The sequence below is a fragment of the Sprattus sprattus genome (assembly GCF_963457725.1).
Source record: "Sprattus sprattus genome assembly, chromosome: 13".
In the NCBI taxonomy this organism is placed as follows: domain Eukaryota; kingdom Metazoa; phylum Chordata; class Actinopteri; order Clupeiformes; family Clupeidae; genus Sprattus; species Sprattus sprattus.
Window position 1 is genome coordinate 28,951,528 of NC_137911.1, and position 24,842 is coordinate 28,976,369.

Sequence of the window (24,842 nt, forward strand, 5' to 3'; positions counted from 1 at the left end):
GCTGGTGCTTCTGCTTCTCGGGCAGGTCCAGGATCTCAGGGTTCTCCATCTCCTCCTCCATCTCTCCTGCAGGGGTCAAAAGGTCAAGGGTCAGTCCAAACATGGAAAGGTCACAAGGTCACCAGAACACCACCTGACAGACTAAACCTGCCTATCTAGTTTAGTTTAGTTTATGCGTTTATTTGAAAAGGGACAGTGTACATTGATAAACATTTCCCAGAAAATGTAAATGCACCGTAATTAGCTTGGTTAGCTAGTTTTCATCCGTGGTCCCTTGGCATGGCATCTCTAGCACACTACCACAACTACAAGTTCAAGTCGATTGCAATTACTGCTCAGTCAGTACAATTACAATTCATCAATACATGAACTATTATTTTATTCACAATTAATAAAATCATGTTTTTTCAGGGCAAATACCAGAGTACTCTAATAACTCTAATGCAAACAATTGGTGGCCTGTAATGTGAAATATTTGTGCAGTATTTGTTTGAAGCCGTCATAGGGCATGTGGATTCTGAAACACTCCGTTTGGTTGCTACATCAGTATTACCCTTACTAGCAGCGGTTGGACAACAGCATTACTTGTTGCTAGGCAACAGTGGTGCTGGGTGCTGATGGCAAGTATTGGCTACTGCGGCTGATTGGTATGCGCCTGGCTGCAGGCTCCCAAGGACGCTTCCTGCGAGGGAGCTCTGAGGAGCTCCAAAAACAGAGTCATAAGGTCTTTATTAAGCATTCATAAGCTCTTTATTAAGCATTCGTAAGCTCTTTATTAAGCACCCATTAGCACCTTCTGGAAGACGCGGTGTACTATTTTCCATAGGCATTGATTGTATGGCTATTACAAATGATTGAAAAATGCCAACATCCATTCGATAAATGCAGTGAGACTCTGCAGATTTCTGTGGTTCTTATGGACAGGGTCTTTGTTGACAGACCTGGAGACATTTTTTTTGAGAAATTCTGCGCCATTCCCGCTCCCCTCAAACAGACCGTCTCCAATGCCACTGGGGGAAAACAACTGATTGAATGAGATGTTGTTGTTGTTGTTGTTGTGTTGTTGAGATGTTGTTTTGGTGTGGCGTGCTGTGTCTATGACTGGTACCCTTCAAGATTATCGCAGTGGTATAGAACTTACGAACCAGGAACACAACAAATACAAGGAAATATATAGGATGCCTTTTTGTAAAGGGAAACGCTGTTCTTTATCAACGTAGATGTCTTTTTTTGCACTCATTTTCTTCCTTCATCACCCTCTCCCATCTCAGTTTTTACCTCACTACACTCCACTTGCATTCGCTCGCTGTCTCACTCGAAGGACAAATAAGACACAAAAGCGAGTCGTGAGATCTAGTTGGATGCTTTGGGGACGGACAGACAGACGGACAGAAATTTAGAGGGAGGGAGGGAAGGAGACAGAGAGAGAGAGAGAGAGAGAGAGAGAGAGAGAGAGAAAGTGACAGAGAGAGAGATTTAGAGAGAGATGGCGGGAGAGAGAGGGAGAGAGAGATGGAGAGAAAGATGGAGGATTAAACCACGCGAGCATGCTCCAATTCATTCGGTCTATCATTAGAGAGAGAGAGAGAGAGAAGGAAAGGTAGAGAGTAAGAGAGGTATGAGAGAGAGAGAGAAAGAGAGGTATGAGAGGGGGAGAGAGAGAGAGAGAGAAGGAAAGGTAGATAGAAAGAGAGGTATGAGAGGGGGAGAGAGGGCAAGCGAGAGAAGCAATCAGGCCATATGGGACGTGAGGGTCTAAAATCAATACATATTCCCAGCCCGTTCACTCCCACTCCCAGCATTCACAACCGAATCCACCTTTCTGCTCTTTCACTGAAACGTGCAAGCAAGCGTGCAAGCACACACACGCACAAACCCCATTCAGGGTCTTTCTCAGATCATTAAGTCATTTCGAAGACACTTTTGTCCGAAAAACTCATATATAAAAGATCATATTTACAGATGTGTATGTTTTAAGAGAGACACATTGAAGAGTAGAGACCTATCTGAACCAATTGACCAACACTTTGTAAACACGAAACCAAAATCCAAACAGGATCTACTGTGGTTTTCAGCAGGTACTGGTTTGGCATCATACCATCAGCAGAGGCGAAGGGAGAGGTACACAAGGCTATCCATTTTTACAGAGGTGTGAGAGGACTGACTTACTCCTCTGAATTATAACAGGATAGGAGGCCAGGAGGCTTTTTCTCCCTTTCAAAAAAAGAGAGAGCAAACGAAAGAGAGGGTGTGCAAGAAACTAGAGAGGAAGGAGAAAGAGAGAGAGAGAAACTGATCCATAGAGAGAGATGAAGAGTGAGAGAGTGAGAGAGTAATAGTGAGTGAGAGAGTAATAGTGAGTGAGAGAGTAATAGTGAGTGAGAGAGTAATAGTGAGTGAGTGAGTGAGTGAGTGAGTGAGTGAGAGAGTAAATGTGAGTGAGTGAGTGAGTGAGTGAGTGAGTGAGTGAGCGAGCGAGTGAGAGAGCGAGTGAGAGAGTGAGAGAGTGAGTGAGTGAGAGAGTGAGAGAGTAAATGTGAGTCAGTGAGTTAATGCGAGTGAGTGAGTGAGTGAGTCAGAGAGTGAGAGAGTGAATGTGAGTGAGTGAGTTAATGTGAGTGACTGAGTGAGTAAATGTGAGTGAGTGAGTGAGAGAGTAAATGTGAGTGAGTGAGTGGGTGGGTGAGTGAGTGAGTGAGTGAGTGAGTGAGTGAGTGAGTGAGTGAGTGAGTGAGTGAGTGAGTGAGTGAGTGAGTGAACGTGAGTGAATGAGTGAGAGAGTGAGAGAGTGAACGTGAGTGAGTGAGTGGGTGAGTGAGTGAGTGAGTGAGTGAGTGAGTGAGTGAGTGAGTGAACGTGAGTGAGTGAGTGAACGTGAGTGAATGAGTGAGAGAGTGAACGTGAGTGAACGTGAGTGAACGTGAGTGAACGTGAGTGAATGAGTGAACGTGAGCATGCAGGTGTAGGTATTCCCAGCCTGGGAACCTCAGACCTACAGCTGAGTCGACTGGCTAAATTCTCACCTAACGCCCACTGCTGTCCACCCTCCTCAACTAATCATCAATTATTGCTGAGTGCATCACCTTACCAGAGCAGTGGAGGAAAGGAAGAAGAGAGAGAGAGAGAGAGAGAGAGAAAAAGTATCTATGAGAGCTAAAACACGAGGCACTATTTTAGCTGAAATTCTGAAAAGCATACGTTTGAATTGAGGGTAGACTTCACAAAATAACATTATAATGGAATTTAAACATTCGGATTGTGTTTTGAACACCTAAGAATATGCAACAGTCTTTAATATTTCAAAATTACCCTTCATTCTGGCAGCTGAATCGGATCTAAAAATGTATAAATATAAAGATAACTCAAGTTAATTCCATTGCTAACCTATTTAGGTCCTATTCCATTTGTTTCACACACATTGAACCATTTTCCTCTGATCCGAATCGTCTGAGTGTGAACTGCCTCCTCCTCCTCGCTCATTCATAAAACACGGCATCATTTAATGACTTTTTCATTGCGGCTTTGGACGGGCCTGTGGATTCACGGCCACTAAAAAGTGGCGGAGAGACTCGGAGCCAAGTTCGCTCGCCACTAAAATGAAAGACTTCCGTAGCTGGCTGACACACAGCACCACAAACACAAACAGAATGTGCTTAAGCTGACCGTTTCACTGGGCTTTAATGCTAATGCTCCAGAACTATGGGCGAGGGAGCACACAAGGACCGTCCAGAGATCAGCAGGTGAAAGAGGGGACAGCAGGACTTTATTTTGTTATTAGTGGGTTATTGATTAGTTATTGATCCTTCAGTTCAGTGTTTGGACAGTCTCTTACTCTCCTGCACAGCACTGGAGAGGGTGAGTCACTCAATCACAGCACTGGAGAGGGGAGGGGTCACAGCACTGGAGAGGGGCGGGGTCACAGCACTGGAGAGGGGTGGGGTCACAGCACTGGAGAGGGGCGGGGTCACAGCACTGGAGAGGGGCGGGGTCACAGCACTGGAGAGGGGCGGGGTCACAGCACTGGAGAGGGGCGGGGTCACAGCACTGGAGAGGGGAGGGGTCACAGCACTGGAGAGGGGCGGGGTCACAGCACTGGAGAGGGGTGGGGTCACAGCACTGGAGAGGGGCGGGGTCACAGCACTGGAGAGGGTGAGTCACTCAATCACAGCACTTGAGAGGGTGAGTCACTCAATCACAGCACTGGAGAGGGGCGGGGTCACAGCACTGGAGAGGGTGAGTCACTCAATCACAGCACTGGAGAGGGGCGGGGTCACAGCACTGGAGAGGGGCGGGGTCACAGAACTGGAGAGGGTGAGTCACTCAATCACAGCACTGGAGAGGGGCGGGGTCACAGCACTGGAGAGGGGCGGGGTCACAGCACTGGAGAGGGGCGGTGTCACAGCACTGGAGAGGGAGAATGACTCCCTCAAGTAGGGCGAGGTCACAGCCTTCCACCAAGGAGCAGCAGCATCACAGAAAGTCAAATATTTAATCTGTGAGTCATCCAACACACACACACACACACACACACACACACACTCGCGCTCGCTCAGAAAGCAGTCTGACAAATGCCAACTACAAATATACTCCAGAGGGTCTCTCTCTCTCTCTCTCTCTCTCCTATCCTCACTCTCAGTCTTCTCTTTCTGCCTGTGCCTCCTTAAAGAGACGGTGAGACTTGATTAGGGAGTAACAGACAGAGTTTGATCCAAGCTAATTCAGGACAGAGCATGAATCATCCTACCAGACTCCAGTGCAATCAAAAGAATAATATAGTTTTTGACTTGAAGACACCGAGAGGTCCGATGTGCAGGAGAGATCTGCCTCTCGCTCTCTCTCTCTCTCTCCCCCCCCCCCCCCCCCCCTCACTCAGACCTCTGCTCCAATACTCTCTCTCCATCCTTCCATCACCCCTTTCTTCCACCCATTCCTTTCAATCCCTCCCTTTCCCACCTTGCCTCCTCCCATCTCACTACCTGCCCCACACACACTCCCTCCCTTATTCACCTACTGTCTCTATCCCTCCATCCCTCCTGATCTCTCTCTCTCCCTCTCTGTCTCTATCCTTCCATCCCTCCTGATCTCACTACCTGCCCACACACACTCCCTCCCTTCTTCACCTACTGTCTCTATCCCTCCATCCCTCCTGATCTCTCTCTCTCTCTGTCTCTATCCTTCCATCCCTCCCTCCTGATCTCACTACCTGCCCACACACACTCCCTCTCTCATTCACCTACAGTCTCTATCCTTCTATCCTTCCATCCCTCCTGATCTCTCTCTCTCCCTCTCTGTCTCTATCCTTCCATCCCTCCTGATCTTACTTCTTCAGCTCCCTCGCTCATTTACTCATTCTTTCATTCATTTATTTATTCCCTCCATCATGTCGGCTTTGATTTTTCACATAATTGTGAATGCCGAGGAATCTGCTGAAGGGAGAGCTGGCAACCAACACCGCTCTCGTGCTGGAGTCTCAACCGCACTTCCAAGCTCTTTCTCTCTCTCTCGCACACACACACACACACACACACACACACACACACACACACACACACACACACACACACACACACACACACACACGCTTCACTTCTGCAGGCATAAAACAAATCATCACTCTTACTTTGCACACATCCACCCACCCACTCACCCCTTTGCACACACGCACACACACACACGCACACACACACACACACACACACACACAGTCTATAACACAAACAGACCCTCCGTCGTCGCCTGAGCGCACACTCTGCATTTTCCATCCTCCCACCACACCCACTCCCACTCCCATCTGAGAGGCTTAGAGCCCACACGTCACTCTGGGCCAGCTCTGCTCAGCGGAGAGGAGAGGAGAGGAGCGCCCCACTTGTGTGTGTGTGTGTGTGTGTGTGTGTGTGTGTGTGTGTGTGTGTGTGAGCGCCCCACTTTAGCATTCAGCACAAGCTAGCCCTTGCCAAAATATATATATGGATATTTAATCATTTCAGCTTTCATGCTTTCATCTGCATTTTCTATACAGTTTCTAATGTTAGCAAATAACTTCTTGATTTTGTACATACCATCTCACTCTCTCCCACACACATATACACACACACACACACTTATTTCTTTGCATGTATTAAATACAATTAGTTCCTCTGCGTTTACCATTTCCACTGTATTGCTTTGATGTGAACACGTGCAAATTCAACTTCTGGCAGGATTTCATGTACTACTGAAAATCACTGTAAGCTCTGAGCAAAGGCTTATATGTAAATAAAGTCATAATTAAAGATATTACAGCGGTCACACAACTCCTTAATCTTTTAAGACCAACGTTGTATTGTACTCTATCGATAACACACGTGGACTTTGCCAGTCAACACCCAACGTGTGCTCAGGTTACTGTTATGTCTCAGCACCCAGGCGGCAGCCAGCACTCCAGCCCGGACCTAGCGCGTTGACAGAGAGCGTCTCGGCTAGCGCGGGGAGCGTGGTAAACACGAGGCATTGTTGAGCACAGGACTAAAGAGGAGCGTTGCCGTGACTCCTGAGCTAAACTCTGTTTCAGGGACACGGGCTGATTGATGGAGAAACCGCCGTGATTGCTCTTGCTTTTGCTGGAGCTACTTTTCAAGCAAATATGAAAAATCACAGCAACAAAGAGAACCCTGTGGAGAGAATAAATCGGCCTCGGCACATGCTCTCCGTCTCACACACACAGACACATACAAACACACACACACACACACACACACACACACACACACACACACACACACACACACACAGACACAGACACAGACAATTTTGGTGAACTCACGTGCATGTTTGTCAGCCAAGGCAATCAGTGTGCCGGAGATGTCCCTGCGCCGGTAGAAACACACCACCTTGGCCTCCACGTTCCCATTCGCAGTCTGTGAGGACGATACGTCATATGAAAACACATATATAAACACACACGCACACACACACAACCATACATGTGGTCTCACACACACAGCCTGGCTATAGGACAGGACACACACACACACACCACACACACAATCATACATGTGGTCTCACACACAGCCTGGCTATAGGACGGGACAGGACACACACACCACAAACACACACCAAACCCAACCAAACACCCACACACACACACAATCACACAACCTGAAAAAAAAACACAAGAATACACCCAGACATAAACTCCATGGGGGTCCAGCCATAAACACACACAGCAAGCTTACCTTGTTCAGCTCTTCTATTCGCCTGATGAGCAGGGGGTTACTTGAGGAGTTTTCAAAATATACATAATCTAGGAGGAAAACACACACACAAACACACATATTAGAGATGTGACAGGTGCAGCTCAGATCCACACAAATGTGTGACTATGAATCAGGAGTATTTTTATTCGTCATGATTACACAACAGAAAAACAACAGAAAGGATGATTCAACAGCCGTGACTACACACACAACACGCCTATCGTCCAATCGTGTATTGTTGTTGTTGTTGTGTTGGTGGTGGTGTTGTCGTTGTGTTGGTGTTGTGTTTGCCTCTTCTTCTGAGGTGCCCCTGCAATCCTACAAGGTCCCTGCGAGTCGGCATCAGTACCCTATAGAAGCCTGCTGTGAGACGGGCAGGCAAACACCCCACACACACCCGCTCATGAGTGGATTAAAGGTGATTAGCAGTCAGAAGCGTTGGAGCCGGGATGGGAGACACACACACACACAGCGCTGGAGCTGGGATGGGAGACGGAAACAGGTCTCCCTGATGGCTCTGGATCAGTGCTGAGAGGTGTACCCAGGGCGTGTAAACCACTGCACACACACACACACACACACACACACACACACACACACGCACACCACATCATGAGAGGTGTACCCAGGGCGTGGTTTACTGACATGCAACCACATTACTGTCTGGCCAAGCAACCCACCCACTCCCCCCTGCCACCAGCTATTGGCCACATAGCAGAGTGATGGGCAGATTAACAGCAGCACTAAATGTTCAGGCTCATATTGAAGAAGCTGCTGGATACACTCAGGCACGGACATCATGGGACAGTGGGTCTTGGGCCACATACCGGTTTAGTAATGTGCCGTTTTACACTACCCTGCAAAACAATATTGGATTCTTTGTATGAACTACTGCAGTTGTGTGACTGTCCATGTCTGCAGGCAAAATTGTTGGTTTTACACATTCAGTGTTCCTTTACCAAAGTTTGGCCCAAGATGCCAAACTGCCACAATATTTGTGCTCTTAGCCTATTTTAGAAACTAGTGCCCCATTTAATCAGTAGCTCTATGACGCTGAATTGCATGGCCGTGCAGACAAAGCACTTAAGACCACTAGATTCTACTAATTTAGAACTTCCTGCTAACCGAAACGAACTAGTAAAACACACACTGGTGTAAAACAGACAAGGTGTCTAGAGTGTGTTGTATGAATATAATGTGAATATGAACTTGTGTTAATGCCCAGGCACCCTGAGGGTTTCTACCTTTTCCTTTTTTTAAATATTATAAGCTAAATTGAGGAGACTAGAACATTTCATGCGAATGGAACTCTGCCATTTAAACCATTGTAGGTTTGTTAAACGAGTCCTTAGCTAACTAGCTAGCATAGCAACTAGTAACCATAGCAACCAAGACGACACCATTCGCTGCACAGCCAGTAGCAAAGGTTTAATCTCTCAAATTCAGCTCACCAATCAGTCTTGTCCCCCCTCCCCCTTTCACAAGCGTGTTCATTCAATACTGGCGCGCACACACACACACACACACACACACACACACACACACACACACACACACACACACAAGCGTCAGAGGATTGTCATTTATGGTAGCCTAGGTCCCCAGAGGACCAATTAATGATTGGACTTAAACGTTTAGTGTCCATGACACCATAACACTAAATTAAATGTAAGGAAAATGGGAATGTGTGTGGGAATGAGGTACCCTATAATTGTGTGTGTGTGTGTGTGTGTGTGTGTGTGTGCGTGTGCGTGTGCGTGTGTGTGTGTGTGTGTATGACTGCAGAGAGGAAGTATAGTATTTTTGCTTGAAATGCCCATCCCTAGTTCATACAACTAGTAGTGCTCGCACCACAACTACATGGCATTTAGTTTTAAACGCATATTGTTGAATGAACTACACAGGTGCCGTCAACACACATGTTTGTTTTGTAGAATAACGTAAAATACCTTGATGCGATTTATATATGGTGCGGTAAATAGCCAGGAAAGTACAGTACGCATAACTGCTTGACAACATCCTCATGGTTTGCATTACAATTCCCTGGATTCCGTTGGTATAGCGGTTAGCACTTGGTATGGACTGGGTTTGCCGCTTGGCTAAGGAGCGGCATTTTGTGCTCCTATAACACAGCGGGCAGAACAAAGCAGCTGGCAAAACCAGTGCGATAGTTTTGGTTCTGGGAGTGAACGCCGAGCTATAAAATGTATGCCATCCAAGCACAACAAGTCCCCTTGAGTAAAAGCTTCTGCCCAAACAGCCAAATATAAAAACGGTACACAGTGATTCGATTTTTCGTTTACATAACAACTCAAAAAAGGTTTCATGAAGGCTAGGAGACCTTTACTGTAGCCTGCACAGTGTTTGGCATCTGGCATATGTTTCAGTGACCTGTATGTTTCTCGGAGGTCATATCCTAGACTGCCCTTAAGCCTCCGAGTGAACTATATGATTCTTGAGCCACGCTAGTGTTACGACCTGGTGCGCGTAAGCCGCAACTGAGGGCAAACTGCAGCATGTCTAATATCCACACCTCCCCAGGTGTGGACAATCAGGGTAATTATGCCCATTCACCACCTAAAAGCTATTGCACTTCCACTGCAAAGCCAGTAGGGGTGTAGAGGGGCGTAACACTAGCTTATACAAAACTTTAAAGGGGTAAACGGCAGAACAGTCCCCTTTTCAGATTAGATTCAACTTTATTGTCATTGCACAGAGTACAGGTACTGAGACAACGAAATGCAGTTTAGCATCTAACCAGAAGTGCAAAATAGCAATAAAAGTGCAGAGTATGTGCATATGTAAAGTGGAATAATTGAATAAATAAGATATATACATGCATACATGTATACATACTTTTCAGCATTTCCCACACCACAGTCGCTGATCTCCTCTGAAGCACGAGCCCAGAGATGGGCAGCACTGCCTCTCACTGATTCATGTTGTGAATACTGAAGGCAGTAGAGTTAGGGATCAATGCAAATGAGGAGTAAGGGAAAATATTTGGACAAATCGAGGTCACCCGTCTTCCCGTCTTCGTTCACATTTAGCAGCATGCTCCAGACGATTTCCTGCCAGGCAGTAAAAGCCAGAAGAAAAGTTGGTGGGGGTTTCTATCTTTTTTCTTTTTTTTTGGTAACCAAGTCTGCACGCTCTTGAGCCTGCAATCAGGAATTCCCCTTCTAGAGCCGAAGCCAAAGCCTCGGCCGACAGACACACACACACGCCACATATTCATTTTGAAGCTTGACACACACACACACACACACACACACACACACACACACCCACCCTGGCCCTCACCGAGGAGCCTTCCATTAAGAGCGCGACTTCTGAAGGCTCCCCCATCACGAGAGCAGGCCCAGAAACCGTTGGTGCCGTCGGCCAGCCAGGCGGGCTCAGAGCTGGAGGATGCAGGCTTGTGTGTGTGTGTGTGTGTGTGTGTGTGTGTGTGTGTGTGTGTGGGGCTCAGAGCTGGAAGATGCAGGCCTCTTTGTGTGTGTGTGTGGCTCAGAGCTGGAGGGTGCAGGCCTGTGTGTGTGTGTGTGCCTGTGTGGCTCAGAGCTGGAGGGTGCAGGCCTGTGTGGGCAAGGCGAGAGAGGCAAGCGGAACAGGCCTGCTCTTTCACCCAGTGTCACCACACACACACACACACACACACACACACACACACACACACACACACACACACACACACACACACACACACACACACACACACACACACACACACACACACACACACAGAACGTGTGGAATACCAGGGTCGAACATGCAACACACCAGCAGTCAGTGTGGACCTTTGGTCTCACCCCATACATCTTCTCTCATGATCCGTTTCTCTTTCTTTCTTTCTTTCTTTCTTTCTCTCTCTCTCTCTCTCTCTCTCTCTCTTTCTTTCTGTATTTCTCAGCCCCCCCCCCCCCCCCCACCCCCTGACGTAGTTCAGCCTCTAATCTTCCTTCCCGACCAGCCCTTCCATCTTTCCATCCCCGCTGGCTCTGCTCCAAGCCTGTGTGTCAGTGGGACGTCTCCGTTAGCCCCCGGCCTGGTGGGGTGTCTGTCCTTACACACACACACACACACACACACACACACACACACACACACACACACACCCCCAAGAGCACACACACACACACACACACACACACACACACAAGCGCGCACACACACACACACACACACACACACACACACCCCCTTGCGCGCACACACACACACCGTCGCGTGCACACACACGCACACACCATGTCGCGCGCGCACACACACACCCCCACACACACACCCCCAACACACCGTCGCGTGCACACACCGTGTCGCACACACACACACACACAACCCCCTTCACTCGCACACACACACCGTCGCGTGCACACCCGCACACACCGTATCGCACACACCGTGTCGCGCGCACACACACACACACACACACACACACAACCCCCTTCACTCGCACACACACACACACACGCACACACACACACACACACACGCACACACACCGTGTCGCGCGCGCGCACACACACACACACACACACACACACACACACACACACACACACACGCACACACACACGCACACACACACGCACACACAACCCCCTTCACTCGCGCACACACAACCCCCTTCACTCGCGCACACACAACCCCCTTCACACACACACACACACACACACACCTCTGGGATTACACCCGCCACATGGACTCCTGCCAAAGCACCATACCTCCCTTTCTCCATCTATCCATCTCCTCTCTTCCACTCATCCCAGCCTCTTCACCTCTTCTCATCTCCTTGCCACCTTCTCTCTCCTCTCCTTTCTGCACCCCTTCTTTAAAAGATCTCCTCTGCTCTGCTCTCCATGCAGGTCTTTTTGTTGCTCCACTCATCTCCTCTTTTCTTCTACTTCCTCCCCTGATCGCCACTCCATCTCCGGTTTCAGAGCGCATCTTAGCTATCTCTGCTTGCAGTCAAGCCCCTGTTATCCATACCTACCTCAGGCAAGACACCTACGCATGCGTAGACACACACAACCACACACACATCCACATCACAAACACTGAAACACACACATCACACACGTTCACCCCTGGCCATCAAAAGAAGAAGCTTTTGGGGCGGCCATATTCATGGTTCAACATAGCAACTACCATTAAATACACAGAGAGTGTACTTCTCTAGTCGATAGTGACAGTAAAGCAGTAAAGCTGCTGGTGTAGTCTAAAGGGGATGTGCTGGTCTTGTCTAGAGAGACTGATGGTCTAGTCTAGAGAGACTGATGGTCTAGTCTAGAGAGACTGATGGTCTAGTATATGGAGAGACGGTTGGTCTAATCTAGAGAGACTGTTGGTCAAGTCTATGGAGCGAGCGACGGTTGGTCTAATCTAGAGAGACTGTTGGTCAAGTCTATGGAGCGAGCGACGGTTGGTCTAGTCTAGAGAGACTGTTGGTCTTGTCTAGAGACTGTTGGTCTAGTCTAGAGAGACTGTTGGTCTTGTCTAGAGACTGTTGGTCTAGTCTAGAGAGACTGATGGTCTAGTCTAGAGAGACTGTTGGTCTAGTCTAGAGAAACTGTTGGTCTAGTCTAGAGAGACTGTTGGTCTTGTCTAGAGAGACTGTTGGTCTTGTCTAGAGAGACTGATGGTCTAGTCTAGAGAGACTGTTGGTCTAGTCTAGAGAAACTGTTGGTCTAGTCTAGAGAGAGACTGTTGGTCTAATCTAGAGAGACTGTTGGTCTAATCTAGAGAGACTGTTGGTCTAGTCTATGGAGAGACTGTTGGTCTAGTCATGGAGAGACGGTTGGTCTAATCTAGAGAGACTGTTGGTCTAGTCTAGAGAGACTGTTGGTCTAGTCTATGGAGAGACGGTTGGTCTAATCTAGAGAGACTGTTGATCTAGTCTATGGAGAGACGGTTGGTCTAGTCTAGAGAGACTGTTGGTCTTGTCTAGAGAGACTGTTGGTCAAGTCTATGGAGCGACGGTTGGTCTAGTCTAGAGAGACTGTTGGTCTAGTCTAGAGAAACTGTTGGTCTAGTCTAGAGAGAGACTGATGGTCTTGTGTATGGAGAGACGGTAGGTCTGGTCTAGAGAGACTCTTGGTCTAGTCTAGAGAGAGACTGATGGTCTTGTGTATGGAGAGACGGTTGGTCTAGTCTAGAGAGAGACTGATGGTCTAGTCTAGAGAAACTGTTGGTCTAGTCTGGAGAGACTGATGGTCTTGTGTATGGAGAGACTGTTGGTCTTGTCTACAGAGACTCCTATTGTGTGAATCTCTCCGTAGCAAACCCTGCTAGGTGCAATGATACTACACCTAAATATTCACACACACACGGTCACACACACGGTCACACACACAGACACACACAAGCTGATATACTATACACATGTGTGAAGTTACAACGTGCAGTGGGTAAACAGACTAATGAACACACAGATGCATGCACATACAAATTCAACACACACACACATTCAAAACAAAGGACTAATGAATCATCTGGCCTACTTGTCTCAGCCCTTGGTGAAATGGAGTGTGTGTGTGTGTGTATGTGTGCGTGTGTGTGTGTGTGTAACACAGCACAAACCACACCCTTCTATTTCTCTCTGTACTTTTTCGCCAAGAGTTCTCTTTGCACAACTGGCAAAGCTACAGCACAAAAAAAAAAAAAAAAAAACCTTGAACTCCGTGAAACACAGTGAAAGACTATGCTAGAGACGGGGAGTAAAAAGAAACAACAAAAAAAACGAGGGGCAAATCCAAACTCGGACTTGACTCCACTTTTTTTGTTTGTTAAAGATCTATACAGCACAAGCCTGTGTCGATCCTTTCTCTCTGTCGGTCTGTCTATGTTTTTTTTCTCTCTTTCTTTCTCTTTCTGACTCCCTCTCTCATTGCGCCCGCGGCATCTGTGCCCCATCCCCCTTCCTCACAGCAGTAGCCAATCACAGGGTAGCAGAGGCTGTGACATCACAGTGCAGTTACATTTTCTGTGATCCAATCCGAGTAGGTTGCCGAGAGACAAGGGGGGGGAGAGAGAAAGACAGACAGACAGACAGACAGAATTGGACAGTGTGTGTGTGTGTGTGTGAGTGAGAGAGAGAGAGAGAGAGAGAGAGAGAGAGACAGAGGTAGTGAGAGAGAGAACGAGACTGGGCTGAATGCATTATAACCAGGCCAGAAAGAGAGAGAGAACTAAACTGGAGAGAGATGAACTGAAATAATGAGAGAGAGAGAGAGGGAGAGAGAGAAAGAAAGAGCGAGAGAGAGAGTGTGTGAGAGAGAGAGAGAGACAGAGGAGGGGGGGGAGTGAGACAGACAAACTCCCAAAAAGCAGACTGAGAGATCGAGAGAGGAACAAAGGAAAGACCACAGGAGGAGAAACAGAGAGTCTTTGGGAGAGGTGCGGAGAGATAACAAATGTGTGTGTTCCTCACACACACACAACAATATACTCATCATTTAGAGGATGGAGGTTACTATGGCAATATGAATCTTCTGCCTTGAAATACATGGTCTTACCTACCGCTTCTCTACAGTGGCTCCTTCTCACACACACACACACACACACACACACGTTGTTTTTTTTTAGCAGACGTGGGTTATTCCAGATATTTCACTGTTCAGTGGAGAGACGCCTTTACAACTTCTCGTGCTTGGGCATGTCGGTCTGTCTGCCACTCTGCCCAGGTAAGTGCCAGGCACCCGAACAAAAGCTCCCCAACCACAACAGAACACTACAGTAACACAAGATTCCACAGCTGTTTTGAAACACTTAAAATTCAACAAAAAATTACGAAAGAAATTCCCATACACTGGCAAGGCTGACCAGGAATAGGCGTATTCAAGATTGACTACATTTCTGCAATGTTTTATAGAATTTGATGTTATGCAGTTTCTGTAAAGATTTTCACTTTAATTTTATGCAAGATGAATTTGCCTCTGCAATTCTACTTTCTCCTTCATCCCCTAAACATTCACATACGGTCGACTACCTTCATTCCCAAACTACCTTCATTCCCAAACTACCTTTATTCCCAAACTACCTTTACTCCCAAACTACCTTCATTCCCAAACTACCTTCATTCCCAAACTACCTGTAATCCCAAACTACCTTTACTCCCAAACTACCTTCCCTTCTCCAGGAAGCCTATATATCACACTTGTGTGGAACTGGTCTGTCTGCGTCTGGCCCACCAGGACAATCCACTTCCAAAAGGCCCTTTAGACTTCTAGGTCGCATCCATTTGAAGTCTCAAATGCTGAGAGAAATGCGTCCTGTGTCCATTATTCGAATAACCTTTGACCTTGTTTTGATTTGTTGTAGTTTACATATGTCTAACAACATAAAAGGTATAAAAAAAATAAAAAATAGACGGCAGAGTTCACTGCCAATGCATGAGTGCTCTTGCGATGACTGAGAAGTTGTTGATGTGCGGCTCGTTGGGAGAGGAACGCGTCCGAGAACGACAAGGCCCTCCGCTGTGGCGGCTCTGTCAGGATACGGAGGAGAGTTCATCAGAACGCGAGTAGCGCTACCTGACCGACCCACACTAACGGAAGTCTCCGGTGCCAGAGCAAGACGTGATAAATAAAAGATCAGGTTTGTGTTTCATCTGTCAATCACGTGCCACTGCCAGATAGATAGCCGTGTCAGGTGGGACTGGCCCAGGCAGGAATGATCGTGGATATGTGTACGTGCGTGTGTGTGTGTGTGTGTGTGTGTGTGTGTGTACGTGTGTCTCTCTCTTTCTCTCTCCATCCACGTCTTCACCTGTGAACTCACACCTGAATTTCTCTCACTTCCTGGTTGTCCATCTCTGTACTTTTTTTTTTTTCGTGCTTTCTTGTTTCTCAGTTTTTTTGAATACTTTCCCTCTGTTCCTTCTTCCTCGCTCTTCTCTCCCTTCTTCCTCTCTCACTTCTCTCCCTTTCCTTCTTCCTCTCTCTCTCTCCCTTCCTTCCTTTCTCTCCCTCTTCCCTTCCTTCTCTCTCTCATCCTTAGCTAACTCACCTTTTTCTCCGTAATTCTCTGTGAATCTGTGCCTCACTGACACTAAGACTCTTTTAACCAATCATTCATTCATTCTTATAGGACCACCACCAACAGGCCGAGTGGTGTTTTCTTGCAACCACACATTATTTCCACTGAGGAGCACCAAAAACCACTGAAGGTTCTGACCACCTCCGACCCACTCTGCAGCACCACTGCTATTTGCTACTCCTCCAGCATCTGCGCCTCCTTCAGCAACTGCACCTCCTCCCCACCAGCAGCAGCAGCACACCCCGAACCAGCCCATGCATAAAACACGCTGCCCAGAGGCAAACGCAGCCTTGTATTGAAGCTGGAGGTGGGGGTTGGTGTGTGTGTGTGTGTCTGTGTGTGTGTGTGTGTGTGTGTGGGTATGTGTGTGTGGGTGGGTGGGTGGGGGGGTCTCTGTGTGTGTGTGTGTGTGTGTGGTTAGATGGGGGGGGGGGGGGGGGGGGGTCTCCCGAAAAGGCCTGCTAGACATGGACTGGGTTGGCAATGTGAGCAAACTTGGGTGCCGTGGGTGAACACAACTGAAATCAATCAATCAAGACCAGAATAATTTGAGTGCTATTAACTCCCATTAATAAACACAGGCTATATATGCATTGGTTTTAGGAGGACTGTAGCAGTTCGCTCCCATTTGACGCAGCTAGCTGGCTTCAGTGAGTTTGTTTTGCATGATGGAATATCACATGGGTTTATCCACTTACGGACTTACTTCATGCCGTGACCTTCTGGTCCCTGAGTGAGGTCACCGGGGCTTTACCTAAAGTAACCTCAAGCACCTGAAACTCAGAGATGTAGGGATTCTCCCGCTAAGAACCAGAACACAGGTCAAAGGTCAGGCAACCGTTTCACTCATGGGGGATTCCGGTAAAACACAAGATAAGGAAGAGGGAGAAGGGACCGGAAGGAACTGCGGAGCCCCATGAAACCGACATGAAAGCTTCTTGTCTCTCTTTGGAGATCTGGTTCATAAACTGAATCTAAATACACAGAGCATTTAAGGTCTTAATATCAGCATGAGGTTCATGGCTGTTCAGTTCATTCCCTCCTAAGTTCCCCTGAGGAGAATACAGCCAGACCTTTCTTTTCTGTGTGTATGTTTTCAAAGACCCTGAAGAAGATTCTACCTGGAAGTGCTAAGATGCTAAGATGCTAAGTGCTAAGATGCTAAGTGCTAAGATGCAGGGAAGAATCAGTGGGATGCAGACAGCCTTTGTTTCCACAGCTCATTGTTTCACCGAGGGGCCTTATTCTAATGCAAAGTGCCATACATTCTTCCACAGGAAATAAGCTTGAAACTCATTAGCTAAATAAAAGTCACTTTTCGCTAACCAGCACAACTTTACAAGCATTCACATGTAACACATTGACCAAACAGGGAGATTTCTTTGGTGGACCTACAAAAAAATGCAAATGAAATTTGTGACACCAACCCTGAGGTCAATTATAATTTTGAAAGCGACCTCATCTGATCTTCATCTAATATTTCTGTTGCTTTTAGACAGGCCTGTCACTACTGGTAGGTCTCATCACAACTGATTTTTTTTTCTGCAGGGGAAAATGAAAAGAAATAAACAGAGCATCCATGTCTGCAAACACAGGGCAATTCTCATTGTATCTCCATTTATGCCGTTCTCTACGCATTTCAACACATAAGCCAAGAACAGTATGCAGCACGCTATTTCTGCGAAGCTGACCCCCAAAAAGAAATTACAATGAAATTAGTTTTTAACTATTATTCACCTTTTAGTAGTTTTGTGCTAGGAAAAAACCCTTGGATAGGCCTATACCGTTTGTGTTTGTTTATTATCTGAGATATTAGAAAAGTCTGTGGCTGAGAGTTCCATCACAGTATATTACCCTCAATTAAGTAAAAATAATGAGGCTAACTGCAACCACACACAAAAACACACTGATGTCAACATCAGGGAAACAGTGGAATAGTTCCCTTGTGGTGCCTCTGAACAGGCAGCTCATACATTGGGCTCTTATCTGTTAGTTGCAGTTAACAGCCCGTGAGGGGACTCCCAAGCCAGGCCAATGGCGAAGAGACGCTGACCTCACCTTGAAGGCAACCCACCGGAGTCACTGCTCACAAACCTTTCAAAAGTATTCATGTCCATGTATGCAGAGGAAAACATATATGCATTCTCTCCTACACTCTCTCCTTTCTTATCTTATCTTATATTTTTATGTTCATCAACTTCTTTTTACATGTTTCATTTTTACTCTTAATTTTTATCATTTTAACTCTTTATTGTCTTTCCTGCTATTGTTGATGTAAAGCACATTGAGTTGCACATGTGCATGAAATGCACTATATAAATTAAATTGCTTTGCCTTGACTTACAGTTACACAAGAAAGGCAAAGATGGCAAAATGAACCTTCATCCTACCAGCCCAGCTGAAGGTGGAGTCAGAGGTGCAGGCACTTTGGGGGAAAGGACGGACACCCACCCCACCGAGACCCAAATGGCACTCACCCTGGTCTGGAGTGTGGAGCCGTGGTTGGGCGGTGTTTTGACGTGGAGCTGCAAGTTTAGAAAGTTAAAATCGTGCTGTGCCTCTGCCGCACCCACACACCCAGCCAGCCAGCCAGCCAGCCGGTTTCACTCAGCTGCACTAGCCCCTAGTTCAAAAACTGCGCTAACTAGGGGGACACGGTGGCGCAAGCCTAAAAAGCACCCCACTTACGGGCTACATTGGCCGAGGGGACACAGGTTCACAAGTTTGGCCTGATGTCATTTCCCAATCCTCTCCCCACCTCTTCTCCGCCTCGCTTCCGGCCATATCTTCAACTGTCCTTTTCAAATAAAAGCATTAAAAGCCCAAAAATAAATCTTAAAAAAAAAGAAAAACTGCGCTAACTAGCGGGGTAAAAATCCAGACTGGTGCCACAGACTAGGCTTCCACAGTGGTGTAGTCCAGAGTATACGCAGGTATACGGAGTATACCCTCTTATTTTTCAGTCAGCATTGCGTATACCCACTTCTCAAAACAGGGCGTTTATCCTGCGCTGTATGGACTGCTTAAAAAAAATAAGAGTATACCCACTTCTCCAGGGACCACTACACCACTGGGCTTCCAGGGAGGCCTGCCACTATTCCTGCTTGATCAATCCCTTCCTATGTGGGCAGAGCGAAAGCTGATAGCCAGTGACCATGACCCTCCTAATAGACCTGCGAAATCAATCCAACAATAGAGTCAGAGCAGGGAGTATGCAACAACAAAACACAGGTCCTAGCATCATCCACGGCGCCCAGTCACTGTCGCACTGTCGCCCAGACCGAAAGGCTTCTCTTGTAACTTAGCTTCCTCCTTACGAGTAAACTGGTAAGCTCCCAAGCATTCTACAGAGAGCTTTCTCTTGCGACCACGACCAGGCATGAGCTAGATCCTGGGAACACCAGGGTCAGCAGGACCACCGCTAATCTGCTTTATGAAGCACAGGTTACATGGAGGAACAAATCCACCAACGTGGACCATGGTGTGGGGTGGTGGAGGGGCTAGAGTGTAAGGACTTCCCACGGCTGAACTCAACGCAAGAATCTTACTAAGGGGAGAGAACCACTCCTCAGGTCAACTAACGAGCGAGATACACCTCACAAGAAAAAGGACTCGAAGAACTCAGGACTGGAGGCTGTCATACACCTGACCGTGACTGATTTAAAATAACGGATCCATGCTTCCTTTCACCTCCTACTCATACTTAGTATACGACAGCAGGGTAGTAGGCTAAACAACACCTCAGGCAAAAACTTCAACACTTAGGCTAACCTGCTTAACAAGTGCAGGTTTACCTGAAGAACTTAGATCTCCATGCTATTCAATAGCATTTTTACCTACGCCAAAAGTTGTCATATTTCCGTTGCCATACAATATTTGTCGACATAGGGCTTATGACAACAACCAAACGGAGTTAAGGCTAGATATTAGTTTACCCGTTGCCTAGAAAGCTGACTGTTAAAACTCCAGAAATCGTGACAAAAATTACAGTTTCTTTGACCAAGTGCCCATACTTCTCTATTTCTATCTATGAGAACATGAGCTAAATTTAGCAAAATTATATGTCACTAAGGATACCAGTAACCCTGTAGAATAAATTCTGGTTACCTTACTTGCCTATGTTGATAGAACTTTACTTGTCGGCTTCATTACCTTTTGAGATACCCCTTTTATCCATGCTGCTCCACAGAAAGCTATAAATCATCATGGGGATACATTTTGGCAGTCAGTTCTCCCCAGGTATTGACCCCATGATCTCTGTGGTGCTAGCCTCCTGGTCTGAATCTGCTGAGGGGTTCTGAAGGCACATTTTAGGAACTACAACCATGATTTAAAGCAAATAAACAGCTTTCAGTAGTTTATCAATAAGTATTTTGAATCCAGAGTTGATCTGTCTTGTGGTTAACATAACTTAAAATTAAGTGTTTGGGAGATAATTTGAGGAATAATTTCTGACATTAAGTTTAGGAGCAGACCTGTTAAATTATCTTAATAATGACAGTGATGGAAGCTAATAACTTGACTGATGCTAAAGCTTTTCACTTCAGCTGGACCAACAGCTGAAATAAACATATGGTGGCTGTAGCAATTCACATCTTTTGAAATCCAGTGGTGACTTAAGACGACAAAAAGCTGGCTCTGCCTACTCAGTCTAACGCACTTTCCAACACAGCTAGCTGGCCAAACTTAACTTTAAAAGCTGAAGTGACTTTAATCATTTCAGAGAAAACAAACCAAGAACGTTAGCACTCGTGAAACCAGAATTTCGTTTCGTTATAACAGCAGAAAATTTGAACAACAACATTAAAAGACCATTCACTTGGTTCCGACACTCTTCATCGCCCTCCTCACAGTCACCATCATCATCCTCTGTAGCTACAGCACAAGGCTCTTTAGCTTTGAGAAATAAAAGAGGAAGGACAAACGCGGCTGCAGTCGTGTGACGAATTCACCGGCGATCACGACATTGTGGACACATAAATAACGTTACGTTACATCAAAAACGTGCTCTACCTCCAACCCGATACATGTTGGCTGCCATGACTGCCCCAGGTCCTGGCGTCTCCAGGTAGGGCTTTCTGCTGCCGCCGTCGCTGCGTTACCACTGCCGCTGAGTGTGCTGTGTGTTGGAAAATGGTGGATTGATCAATACGAAGCAGACTAGCTAAGGGAATCTTAAAGCGACAGCGCACATATTTTTAGGGCGCACTTCTCAAAACACTTCAATGTGGGGGGTAAACCTGAAAAACCCGCGTAAAATTTGGACAACACGCAACAAAGCAGCTCATCAGGACGCCGAGCCAGAATCAGTCACGGGTTGGCCTCCTCCGGGGGGGTGGACTCGAGATGGACCGGGGCAGCGCGAGCAGCATGACCCGCCCGCTTCTCCCCGCCTTCCTTCAAAAAGGGACAATTGCTTCTAGCTTAAAACACATAGAGCGAGGTAAACAACTGTTGCCGTCTTGCCGAACCACTCCTATTTTTAGTAAATTGGTGAAAAATCACAAGATGTGGTCTTACACTTTCTTTTTTCTTTTCTTTTTCTTTCCCCCCTTTCATTCCACCAGCTCTTTTGCTCTGTTAGGATTCAAGCAAGAGTAAAATTCTTGGTCGTATAATCACGTTCCTATTGCTATGTGCACTGCAACTATTCAGCCCAGGCCTATACTTTGTATTCTCATGTGTGCAATGCACTCCCTCTAAGCAGGCTGTGTATCCCTGTTTAAAGGGAGTAGGGCAGGCAGTAGTACTGGGACTACAGCATCACTTGCACTATGACCTTACGGAGGGTCCACAAATAGGCCATCCTTTAAATTTCACGTCTTAAAAATAAATGATCAAGAATTCAGATGGGCCTTAATCACAAATTAATTTCAGGCTAGCATAGCCTATTGTGTCTTACCCTTTGTGCAGTTTAAAAAAAGTACTTTGTAAATTACATAATTATTGAAATGAATGTAATGTGAAATATAGAAATTGTGAATATTTGGCCAGTTACCACAGCCCAGGACACTGTCTTTCAGATCTCTGATCAATTTAACTTTTTTTGTCAAAACACAGCACTAGACTCTGAAGATTATAGGTTTTGGTGGTTGTGGTGAGCATGGTGCATAATAATACTCATTACGCCCAGTGGTGTAGTGGTCCCTGGAGAAGTGGGTATACTCTTAATTTTTTTTAAGCAGTCCATACTGCACCGGATAAACGACCTGTTTTGAGAAGTGGGTATACGTAAAGCTGACTGAAAAATAAGTGGGTATACGCCGTATACCCGCGTATAACCTGGACTACACCACTGCCTATGTTTAAAAACAGTTAATCAAATGTATTAAAAGCTGTGTTGAGTTCTTGTAACCTACGCTGTGTAAACAAGCACAGTCCTGCACCGGTCTTGAACTCGCAATCACTGGCATGGGAGGTGGGCGCGCTTGCAAGGAGGTTAAAATGTATAGGTGCGTTTCGTTTTTTGTTTTTTTCTCATTGTGTGGGTGGTATGGGTGGGAGGGATTTGTTTGACTGATACAAATGAGAAAATAATTCAAGACATTGTACTTTAATGCATCCTGTATTGTACTAACTTTCTAGAATATATGGTTAAAAAAAATGTATAGGTGCTACAGTCTGTCGCTAGTTTGCCTCTTAAAGGCACCCAGTGCAACTTTCGAGGCTTAAAAATAAACATTCAATTTCTAGTCTTTTTTAAACGTAGTAAGTTTCAATAACTCCATACCATTCCATATCGACATTCAAGGAGCAAAGATGAGACGTCGTTGTGTGGTGAGAACTGATAGAAAATCGATAACAACAACAATCGCCGCCATCTTCTTTATTTTTTGTAACCTACAATAAATACAGCAGGCTTCCAGTCAATGGAAAAATGGCCTCTCCCCACCGGCGATTGTTGTTGTTTACGATTTTCTATCAGTTCTCACCACACAATGACGTCTCATCTTTGCTCCTTGAATGACGATATGTAATGGTATGGAGTTATTGAAACTTACTACGTGTAAAAAAGACTAGAAATTGAATGTTTATTTTTCATTGAATGTTTACATAAAGTTGCACTGGGTGCCTTTAAGGTGTTGGGAAGTGAGGTTTACTCACTGCATAGCACTGTACCGGCTATAGCAAGGAGGCTAAAATCCATGGGTGCTAGCGTTTGTCGCTAGCAAGTCTTTTAAGGGAGTCAGGGTTACTCACTACACAGCACAGCACAGCACTGTACCCCCTGGCTACCTTTACATTCACATGATGTGGAACCACAGGGTAATCATGTTATAGATTTACTGATCACATGTTATGTCCCCATTCAGAAAATGCCTCCCTTCATCTGAGCCTGTAGGATAAGAGCACACATTTTTACAAAAAGCTGATTGGTCATTGGAGTATTTGTGTTTCTGTAGGAGGGCCTATCGGCGTGCAGAGCATATGGACTCACGTCACTGCAGCCCACAGCCCACACAGAGAAGATGGAGGCCCAGACCATTTTGCTCTCCGTTCTCGTGAGGGAGTAGAGTTGATTTTTTTTTTTTCCTGATGAGGGAGAAACTAGTAAGGGGGTTTTCATCATGGCTGTGGGCAACAGAGGAATGCTGTGGTGTGTGTGTGTGTGTGTGTGTGTGTGTGTGTGTGTGTGTGTGTGTGTGTGTGTGTGTGTGTGTGTGGTTGTGCGTGCGTGTGGGTGTGTGTGTGTGCATGTGATCCACACCATATGAAAAGCCCTGAAACAAAGCTCAACCCAGAGGGTGCCTTTAATCTGTGGTCATGTGACTTCATTCAGCCAATTACAGGCTTTACCTTAGCCTTCACTGTAGGCACACAACAAAGCCATGGAGTGTGTTCATGTGTGTGTCGATGTGTAGCTCGTGTTTAGGCCATACGCTTGGACACATTATATGAGTTCATTAGTTCAGATATGATGTAAGGGATAATGTATAGAACGCAGGTCATTGTCGGGAAAATAAGCCCCGACAGGGCGAACAGCACCCCGACGCGAAGCGAAGGGGTGTTGATTCACCGTGAAGGGGCTTATTTTCCCGACAATGACCGGCGTTCTATACATTATCCCGCTTATTATACGGCTAAAACTAAAAAAATTACTTTACACAGTGTGTCTTTTACAATGTATTTGTTTTTGTTACTATAGCCTACGTAGTGAGGTTAAAAAGCAGAGAAATAGTTCGCCAAAGACGTTGAACTTCAAAGACAGTTGAACATTCTTTAGAACACAGCTGCTCAACCGTCCGCTGAAACTCCCTTGATAAGTTACCGTACTACTTGCGGAATGCTACGAAAGATGTGAATCAGAGGCAAAAAGGCCACTTTCCTTGACAGCGGTCATTAACTGCATAGCAACGGTCAGTTATCGGAAAATAGTTGACCGCAGAACGTTGGGAAGCCCCATTCAAGTGAATGGAGCATTCTACAGCATTAAGAAGAGCCGTGTAATAAGTAGTCATAATCATCATCTAAGCTTGAGTGTGTCTCGTTTTCACAAAGAACTTAACCCAAAGATTCAGTAGTTATACTTGCACCCCGTGGACATTCAGAACATAGGAACGCATGAAC

General features: G+C 46.3%; 1 protein-coding gene across 2 annotated transcripts in view; it reads right to left on the reverse strand.

The window, feature by feature from the left end:
- The window catches only part of mta1 (metastasis associated 1), a 38,460-nt gene extending 17,055 nt beyond the window's left edge, over positions 1-21,405 (reverse strand). For both annotated transcript variants that reach the window (XR_013968877.1, XM_080850485.1), the window contains exons 1-4: positions 21,288-21,405; positions 7,215-7,282; positions 6,803-6,896; positions 1-66 (exon numbers count right to left, since the gene is read on the reverse strand). The exon at positions 1-66 is cut by the window's left edge and continues 61 nt beyond it. Coding sequence is in view for 1 of the 2 variants with exons in the window: in XM_080850485.1 (XP_080706611.1) it covers positions 1-66; positions 6,803-6,896; positions 7,215-7,282; positions 21,288-21,315 (256 nt within the window). In the remaining variant the exon portion in view is untranslated. The remainder of the gene's footprint in view (positions 67-6,802; positions 6,897-7,214; positions 7,283-21,287) is intronic.
- Positions 21,406-24,842: the final 3,437 nt, after the last annotated feature.